The sequence below is a fragment of the Mytilus edulis genome, chromosome 4, assembly GCF_963676685.1.
Source record: "Mytilus edulis chromosome 4, xbMytEdul2.2, whole genome shotgun sequence".
In the NCBI taxonomy this organism is placed as follows: domain Eukaryota; kingdom Metazoa; phylum Mollusca; class Bivalvia; order Mytilida; family Mytilidae; genus Mytilus; species Mytilus edulis.
This window is the reverse complement of record NC_092347.1, coordinates 51,241,505-51,252,297: the sequence shown is the minus strand read 5'-3', so window position 1 is coordinate 51,252,297 and position 10,793 is coordinate 51,241,505. Positions and strand designations below refer to the sequence as shown.

General features: G+C 31.9%; 1 protein-coding gene across 2 annotated transcripts in view; it reads right to left on the bottom strand.

The window, feature by feature from the left end:
- Positions 1 to 6,678: 6,678 nt before the first annotated feature.
- The window catches only part of LOC139519925 (tudor domain-containing 6-like), a 42,799-nt gene continuing 38,684 nt past the window's right edge, over positions 6,679 to 10,793 (bottom strand). For both annotated transcript variants that reach the window (XM_071312246.1, XM_071312245.1), the window contains exon 23: positions 6,679 to 10,198. In XM_071312246.1, coding sequence (XP_071168347.1) covers positions 10,128 to 10,198 — 71 coding nt within the window. In that variant the 3' untranslated portion in view covers positions 6,679 to 10,127. The remainder of the gene's footprint in view (positions 10,199 to 10,793) is intronic.

Sequence of the window (10,793 nt, the reverse complement as noted above, 5' to 3'; positions counted from 1 at the left end):
ATCTCTTTTATCATTAATTTTAGTATTAAGCTTTCCGTTAGTGATATAGATATCAAGATGTTTAGATTCAGCATATCAAAAAAGCCCAAGATTTCAATTTTTGTTAAAATCAAACTTAGTATAATTTTGAACCCTTTGGACTTTAATGTAGACCAATTTGAAAATGGATCCAAAAATTAAGAATCTACATATAAGTTAGATTTGGCATATCAAAGAACCCCAATTATTCAATTTTTGATGAAATCAAACAAAGTTTAATTTTTGACCCCGATTTGGACCAACTTGAAAACTGAGCCAAAAATCAAAAATTGAAGTACATTTTTAGATTCAGCATATCCAAGAACCCCAAGGATTCAATGTTTGTTAAAATCAAACTAAGTTTAATTTTGGACCCTTTGGACCTTAATGTAGACCAATTTGAAAATGGGACCAACAAATAAGAATCTACATACACAGTTAGATTCGGCATACCAAAGAACCACAATTATTCAATTTTTGATAAAAATCAATCAAAGTTCAATTTTGGACCCTTTGGGCCCCTTATTCCTTAACAGTTGGGACCAAAACTCTCAAAAAAATTTATACCCAACCTTCCTTTTATGGTCATAAACCTTGTGTTTAAATTTCATAGATTTCTATTTACTTACACTAAAGTTATGGTGCGAAAACCAAGAATAATGCTTATTTGGGCCCCTTTTTGGCCCCTAATTCCTAAACTGTTGGGACCTCAACTCCCAAAATCAATCCCAACCTTCTTTTTTGGTCATAAACCTTGTGTTTAAATTTCATTGATTTCTATTTACTTATACTAAAGTTATTGTGCGAAAACCAAGAATAATGCTTATTTGGGCCCTTTTATGGCCCCTAATTCCTAAACTGTTGGAACCAAAACTCCCAAAATCAATCCCAACCTTCCTTTTGTGGTCATAAACCTTGTGTCAAAATTTCATAGATTTCTATTTACTTAAACTAAAGTTATAGTGCGAAAACTAAAAATATTCGGACGACGACGACGATGACGCCAACGTGATACCAATATACGACCAAAAAAAATTCAATTTTTGCGGTCGTATAAAAAACAAGTGATTGTGTACATCGCTAATAGGTCCATCTTCATCTAAGCATATCATTGAGGCCGGGAAAGAAAGATAATTATTCTATACCCAATAACCATTTTAGCTACGATTTTCCCTACACCGATTTTAAAGTAAATCAAAAGGACCTAAAAATAGGATATGTAAGTTATACGCCAATAAGACAGCAACCCAACGAAAAGAACAAATAAAGGACATCTGGAAGTCAACATATAATATTATAGTTTAGTGTATATCCTCCTATTCCTCGATCCTCCTTCTACTCCTCATCATAACCAATGTCATGCAGTAACAATATGTACATAAGTTGGCTATTCTGTGTTACCATGAATTATCATGGATATGTTCATATTTATTACGCATCGCCAGTAAAACTGCATTTGCGACCAGATTTTTATGTATCGGAAATTTGAAATAATAGGAGAGTGACGAGACGTGTTTATATCTAACCAACAGATTTATGATTTTTTAATTACTTGACAATTTTTTAAAGTCACTATATATAGTTCTCGTTTTACTGCATTTTAAGAGGATATATGATAGTTTGCTTATTGTTTTTTTTTGTCGTACAGTGGCAAATATTCCACTCATCCAGGGCCGTAACTACGGTTCGAATTCAGGGGAGGCAGGGGTTTGGGGGCCGCCGATTGAGGAAGGGGGCTTGGGGCACAGCCCCCCCCCCCTCCCGGCCGATTTTTTCTTCTCGGTAAAATGGCTAAAAATAACCCGTATTCCTTCGATTTCCTTACTTTTAGTAACATCAGTATTGCTTGAACCTGAAAGCAATTTTTATGCAAAAACAAGCTGTCTGAGACTGAGATTGCTGTTCGGGGTAAACCAAGGCCTCGTCTTGATGACCTATAATTATTAACATTAAATACATTGTGACCGCCGATTTTTCTCTCTCAGTGAAATGACTTCGATTTCCTTACTTTAAGAAACACATCAGTTTTGCTGGATCCTGGAAGCAATTTTTATGAAAACAATTATTATCTGTATTTAAAGATAATTTTGTTAGAAATCAAACTGGTAAGTTTTAAAAAACATATAAATCAAGATCATATAGAACGCAAGATTTTTTTTTTTTATCGAGGACCTTGAATTTCAATATCGTTGTAAGCTGAACAGACATGTATATAACTACAACCAGGGACTTTCTATTCTAAGTATATACTTAGTATAGAAAGTCCCTGCTACAAAGAATGGGAGTGTTTAACTACTAAGGCATTGACCATAATGTTCTCGTACGATCGGGTGACGTTAAAAAAAACGATCCAACAGCTGATTCAGCCGATAACGAATTTCCGATATCATAAAAGATTCACAATACGAAGGGAACTTCCTCTGCTTAATTGAGCCCCTAAATGAATGTGAATAGTTAAAAAATTTATGCAAAATTGTCGAAAGCAAAGTTTCATATATGTGTTCTCGTACGAATATATACTGAATAACAGACAGACGGCCACACGAAAAAATAAATAAAACTATACTGAAACCAAGGATTTGTATCCTTGGTATTATACAAATCCTTGCTGACACGGTTAACTTTCGATAAAAAATCCGGAAGATGACAGCAGGGCCTTAACTACCTATGAGGCAGGAGAGGCAACTGCCTCCCCTGAAATTTCTACACCATTTTTTTTTTTGGAAGTAATAAAATGAAATATGTACAAGAATAACTTGAATTTATATTACAAACAACACAAGTTTAGTTTTAACAGTGTTATCATGATACGTGATATATCTGTCTGACCTATCCTGCCTCATAGGTAGTTACGGCCCTGTCATCATACATGTTTAAGACGGAGAGAAGAATTTTTTATTTCTTGTTTGAAAAATTCTTCTCTCCGTCTTAAACATGATTGAATGATTAACGAAATAACTAAACTCTGCGTTTTCTGCATACTAAATTCATTATTGATGTAAGTAGATCACTAGGGACGAAATGTTGACCTGGTCCTATCAGAACTGGTTCATTGATGTTAGCCATGAAAATTATGTTTATTCGAAATCATCGGTATTTTCCTATAAAATGATATTGCACATCGGTTGACAAATCTTGACTTACTATTTCGTCCACTATAACCTTACATCCTTCTCCTTGCATTGTGTTAGAAATTATTGCAATAATGATAAAACAGTTCGAGAAAGAGTTCACACCGAAAAAACCTTTGACAACAAAAAGCTCTGCAATAGCAGAAAAAACAAGAAAACAACTTATTATAAATTTCATACAATCAAAGATCTATTCTCGATTGATCACTTACGCTTAGAGTCGAATATTTGGAACGAATGATGCAAAAAAGAAGGCCTGATGGAGTTGAAACCTTAGTTTCTATATAATTTCAAAAGTTTAGGGACAATTGAAGGGAATTGCAGAAACATAACTTCTCTGACGTCGGCGTGATTCTTTCGTATTTGTAAATCCATAAGTCATTCCAATTTAACTTAATAACAATGTATTGCTCAGGTCTGGAAGATTTGTGAGGGGTATTTTTTTTCTCTCACTACGAATAAATGTTGAATATATTTTTAATATTCTCCAAAACAATTGATTGATAGGCATTTTTTCTATATTTTGTTGGACAGGTAAATTGGGCTATCAATGATAAAATCTAGTGCTGGTGATCAAATTTTTTCGGCTCTATCAGATTTCAGGTTACCGTCTACAAGTCGGATAACTAATGCTGCTGTATATGTTATAAAACTTAATGCTCAGATTCTCAGTACTATTACCTCACACCACAAACTAGATAAGATCAATCATAACTAATTTCCCCTAATCTACTGCTTTTTATCCCATATATCGAAATTATAGAATATTTTTATTTTAATTTGCGTGTTTGGTTTCAATCAGATATTAACCATAATTGTTAAATGGTTTCATTTGTGTAGTGCAGTGATAAATTCAAATGATTTAAAGAATAAACACATTTCTTACTGAATAGGCAAGAATGGCCAAAAAAATTGCAGAACAAAGAAATAAAGAATAAAGACCCCCTCCCCCCGCGGCTGTCTCCATTCCAGACCCTCACTGTGACAAATAGTTTTGTTTAAAATCTTTTAACTTTTCTGTCTTCAAAAATAATATTTTTACAAAGTGTTGTTACTATATTTGTAATGGACAATATATACAATTCCCTCTCAGCCGACGTCATAATTCAATTACAATGAAATAAAGTATTTGAAAGCATCCCTCCCTGTGCAATCATGGTATTTAACTCAATATTAGGCAGAACAATTTTCCAGAAACTTGCAGAATTCTTTAATCTTACTAAATTCTGTATTAAATCTAAATTTATCCGAAAAAGTTTATTTAAAATGCCATACACGACTGATAAAAGTGCGGACGTGAAAGAATGCACTCTTACAATGATACACAGTACATAATTTACAATTAAATCAACTTAGTAGTCCTTTACAATGCTTTTGTTTGGGATTTTTTTTTTTCTATGAAAGCGTATTAGGGATGGCGTAAAAATAAAATCAGCATTGAACTTTTTTTTCAAAGTCGATATTTTATCATTTCAAATCATAAAATCTCTGTGAATAACCTTTATTCTTTCACTTATTGCGATAATTTCCGGGTTTATTTCACATTTTATTCCCGATCCGATGAAATTTAATTATAAAACTAGAGGTATGTGAAGCCTAAGAATGCCAATTTGGCTACGTGACCAGCATGCGGGTAAATGCAGACACTGCCTTAATTAATTTATTCAAAGACACTTACCGTTGTCTTGATGGTAAAATTTGTTCGTTCAATAATCAAGAATTCTCTTTTACATAAGTACCAACATTTACCCACACAACTTACTTTAAATAAATCAATTACTGACAGCAATTAGTGTCTGTTCCGAGAATATTCCAGTTTTACACCAGAAGCTCTACACAAACATTTACAACAAAAGGGTTGATTTTTCTTCACTTTAATTGCTAATTTCTTAATTTTTACGGTGATGTTCGTTGTACCAGTTACATATAATACAATATGTCTCTGGTGGTATGATGTCTATAATTTTTGGATTTAATGTATAATTGGTAAATTAGCAAGTAAAGTCAGGGATTTCAGTACCATAAATTATTTAAAACCGTTACTAAATTCTTCAACAAAGATTTGGTTTGCAAGTTTTGACTGCGCCTGTAAAAATCTTAATTCAGACAAAATAGCACATCTTAAATTAATGGTGTTGTGGTTTACCAAGCCCAAAAATTTAAATACAATACGGGTAAACCTATAATTAATCCCATAAATAAACGTATTCTAAAAGGTTACCAATACAACACTGTAATTTTATCTTTGAATAATTGTGAGTACTCTCAAATCTGTAATTTGTGTCCTTTTTGTTGTAACAGATGAAAATACCGTCATCTCAGATCTGTGTTTGTTTGATTTCTTTATATATATAAATGCTTTGTATCAAGGACGTATATAAATATGTTAATTATACGTCCTTGTTTGTATCGATCTGATGAGTTAAGGCCTTTTCAACTGATTTTAAAAGTTTGTGCTGTTACACATTTTCAGACATTGTATTGTATGTCTCTGACCTTTGTCCCACCTGAGAGTAATGAATGGTTGATCATTCACTAACATGTTAAACCCCACCATATTCTGTTTGTGCCGGTCCCAAGTCAGGACTAGTATGTACTTCAGTAGTTGTCGATTTTTCATAGATATAAGAAGATGTGGTATAAGTGCCACTGAGACAACTCTCCATCGAACCATTTTCATATTTGTTTTCAGTTAATTGTTCCCTTATAAATTAGGCTGTGAGTTTTCAATTTATTTTCCCAAATTTTTAATGTTGGGGCCTTTTATCATAACCAACTATAGGTTTTATTTCTGTAAATATTGACAATGCATTTTCCCATAGGAACTTCCTTTATGGCTGAAACTGTACCACTTTTACTATGAAGTTTTGAAAAAAATCATATCCTAGAATGGAAAGTTCATATGCACTACTATTTTTTTCAAAGGCTAAAATATAAAGCTGTGCAGCATATTTTTTTAATGTTTATATGCCCTGAACTTCTAAGAGTTTAGATTAACACTAAATTTCTTTACTATCCCAACCTCAACTGTAGGGTTACCGTAGATTTCAATATAAGCAATATTCACATTTATATTTTCTGGTAACTTTCCCAAGTTATGGCTCCATGAGATTCAACCTACAGATCAGAACTGGGAACAAATATGTAAACAAAATTAATTATCTATGAATATTCTAAATCTCCCCAAAAGGTGTGGTTTGAGAAACAGCTGTATTTACAAAGTGCAACGTATATAGTATGTTTTTTTCCCATTCTTGAAGGCCGTCGTATGGTTGCCTATAATTGCTTACACCAACTTTTTTTGTTTACAGCTTTTGTGGATTGTTGATTCATTGCCAATGGTACATCATCTCCTTATTTTTATTCTATAAGAAACAGTAGTTCAAATACCACTTCAGCAATGATTCTATAAAGTAGAGTTTCTATTATGGCAGTAATTAACCTTTGTCAGACTATTAGGGCTTCAGACTAAAGGGGCGTAGGAATATTTGGGCTACCCAACAGGGCAAGGGACAAACAAAACAAAATATAAATTTTTAAAAGTTTTTTATAACACAAGTTCATTCCTGCTACTTACAGATTTAGTATGACTTTCTTAATTCATATATAATAAAATGCTTCATTGAGCGCAGCCTGATACGACCACAGAGGATGAACTCTGAACAGTTGTGGCAAATTTGGACACAATATTCAAGCTTGATAAAAATTTTGACATAGCATACATGTAAATTTCTGCCACAAAATAAATGTCAAGATCTTACAAATCTATTGCACAGTATTGTGCAATTAAAGATTCTTCTTGAAAATTAAAAACAATTTGAAATTTGAAAAATTTTGCTAAAAGGATTGGAACTCCCAAAACTCTTTGAATCCCCCCTTGGAGCAATTACCCCTTCAGAAAGATCCATTTTTTTTTTAAAAACACGAGTTATTGTCTGGAAAGTAGAAGTTATTGTCTGGAAAGTAGAGGCTCTAAAGAGCCTGTGTCATTCACCTTGGTCTATGTGCAAGCAGCAAATAATACAAAGGACACAAATTATAGACCAGAATAGAATTCATGATAAAATTGTGTTTTGGTGATGATGATGTGTTTGTTAATCTCACTTTACTGAACATTCTTGCTGTTTACAATTTTCTCTATCTATAATGAACTTAGCTCAGAAGTATCAAAGGAAAACATTTTGTAAAAGTTTACAAAAATTGTTTAAAATTTATCATAAATAGCAATAAGTCCTAAAGGGGTCAATTGATCGTTTTTGGTAAAGTTGACCTGTAGATCTTACTTTGCTATACATAATTGCTGTTTACAGTTTATCTCTATCTAAGATAATATTGAAGATATTAACCAAAAACTGCAAAATTTTCTAAAAATTACCAAGTCAGGGGCAGCAACCCAACAACAGTTGCCTGATTTGTCTCAGACTAGATACCCCAATGATGATTGTGGCCAAGTTTGGTTAAATGTAACATCTCCAAAATTCAAACTTGGTCTGTATTTTGTGGTAAAAAGCATTGTGTAAAGTTTCATAACATTTGGTTGAGGCAAACTAAAGGTAAAGAACAGAAACCCAAAATTCAGCAATTTTTCCATTTGTTAAGGGACATAACTCTAGAACAGTTGAAGTGACATCAGCAAAATTAAAACTTGGAACTGTTTTTTGTGGTAATAAACATTGTGTACAAGTTTCAGAACATGAAGCAAACAGAAATCTTTTTAAATATAGTTTTGGTCAAGGAAAAATAAAATGGGCCATGTCACAGATTTTGCATACCAACTTGGCTCTTAGAACTACAACTGAATATCGAAAAAATAATGTATTTATTTCTTTAAATAATCTGAAATATTACAGATTGATGTCTTTCAAAATGGGGGAATATTTGTATAGAAAGCACAGTTATTCTGTGTCAAAAATTTAATTACAATCCAAATTCAGATCTGTATCAAGCGTGAATATTGTGGCCCAAACTGTTCAGGGTTGGACATCTATGGTTGTATCCAGCTGTGCTCAGTAAAGCAATTGTAAAATAATAATCAAAAATATAATAACAACAACCAGTGATGACTAGTTCTCTAAAATTAGATATGAAAATCATATGATTCAACACTCAAACATGGTTAAACTCAGCATATCAAAGAACCCAAGAATTCAATTGTTGTTAAATAACAAAAATTTAATTTAGGACCCTAAATTGGACCTCAATGTGGTATTATCTAACTAATAATGAAAATTAATACAGGTTTAGATTTAGCATTTATGTATGTATTCAATTTATGTTGAAATCAAACACATTTTAATTTAGGACACCCATTTGGACAAACTTGAAAACTGGGCTCAAAAAGAGAAATCTAAATATATAGATATGGGAAATTGTAGTATGCCAATGAGACAACTCTCCATCCACAATTAATAAAAGTAAACTATTATAGGTCAAGGTCAGTCTCCAACAGAGAGCCTAGGTTCACACCGAACATCAAGCTATAAAAGGCCCCAAAAATTACTAGCGTAAAACCATTTAAACGGGAAAACCAAGACTAATCTATATAAAAAATAAATAATTAATAGACAATATAAGCTTAGTTTTTAAGGAGTTGACCTGATAAAAAAATAAAATTTGTAAGGGTTCCACAGAACCCAGTAGGATCGCTTAGTCTCACTTTTTCAACTAAAGTCGAAGGCTCGACAAAAATATAAAGCATTTAGAAAATTTGTTTTTACAGAATAACAAACAAACTTGCCACAAATTTCTTCAAACATTTTACCAAAGAAAAGAGAAGAAAATTCAAAATTTTATTCATCATAATACAATGTCTTAAAAATCTATAAAACTTATCTGTAATTATCTTCAAAATGTCTTATAATGAACAGTAAATATCTAACTATATTAACTCCTATATAGCTATCAATCATCAACACTTAAAACACAGGAAATGTTGAAATAAATCTGTCACTCCAATTATAATTGCACGATAAGACATTAACCATATGTTTGGTAAACTGATAAAAGGATATATAAACAGGTGAAAAGTATATATAAAGGCTTAATGTAATCAAACTGTGTGTATACAATTAACAATTTCTGATCAAAGGAAAAAATACCTCAATCACAAAAATGTACCACTTATAGATATTAAAAAGGGCGATAACTCAATAACTAGAAAAGCTAAAATAGTGAAAATTGAACTTAACCTTCATTTCGTCACAGGAAATGAACAAAACTTAATTTTGTCAAAGGGTTTTCATGTTATTGAGCTGACACTGATTGGCAGCCGGCCATCCCCATATCAATAACCAATTTTTACTTATAAATTTCAGAGAGTATCATACACTTAAACACAAGTTATTGTTTGAAAACTACAAAAATGCTTATTTTGGGCCCCCTTTTTGGCCCCTCATTCCTAAACTATTGAGACCATAACCCCCAAAACCAATCGGAACCTTCCTTTAATAGTATTGAACCTTCTGGTAAAAATTTAGAGATCCATTCACTAAAACTTAAGTTATTGTCCGGAACTAAATGTGTCTTCGGACGACACAGATGACAACATGATACCATTATAAGACGCAAATTGTTTTTTTGCAGTCGTATAAAAATCAAAATGGCTATCTGCCAGTACATGATGATTACAATAACAAATGCATAAAGATATCAATAACAAAAATATGATGCAACAATGCTCTTAAAAATATTTACAAAATATAATGGCTTACAGAAATTTGTATGCAACATGAAAATGTCTAGCTTTGTGATTTTAAATTTTTATTTTCTAATCCAAGACATAATTTTTCTTGAAGACATTTTTGTGTATTTAGATTTTATTCTCCTCCACATCTCCACAGCTGTATGCTTCAGTTTCTCAAGACATTTTTGTGTATTTAAATTTTATTCTCCTCCACATCTCCACAGCTGTATGCTTCAGTTTCACTGTATTTGTTCCAGTTCACAAACAAGTTTAAAAACTGATTTAATCTATAATATTCATTTCTTTCCCATGGAAGCTAGCTGAGCTTGTAAAGCTGCTATCTGTTGTTGGATAAAGTCAGCCTCATCTGAAAAGATAAATTAAAAACTAAACATTTTTGATCACATGCCCTGTGAAATAAAGACGTTTGTCAATATTCATTATTGAAAGAAAGTTTAAGAAGTCATAATTGATTTTTTTTTATTCAGAACTAACAAGAATTATCACTTTCAAAAATTATTCTCAATAAATATTAGGAAGTCTTTTTTGGATGATTTATTTATATAAATAATGATTGTTCACACATTTGTACATAGAAAGCGATAAACTATTGATTTCCTGTTCAGTATCAACATCCTTTTATTAACAAGAGTGTGTATGCTGACATGTTTTGCCGGTCTTATTTATTATGTGTGTATGCTGACATGTCTTGCCGGTCTTATTTATCATTGAATTTATGCTGAAAAGTCTGTAACAGGGCTTCCAAAATTAATTCTAATTAATTTTATATATTATCCCGATTTTAATCCCTTAAGACTAAATAAACAAAAGACAATTATGGTTATCAGTTGTCGAGTTGGCCATCCCAAAAAACGATATTAAACTTTCTTTGAATCAAATTCCAAGTTCTGACATAAACTTAAATTGGCAGTGCATCATTTGAAGTTGGCAACATCGGCATA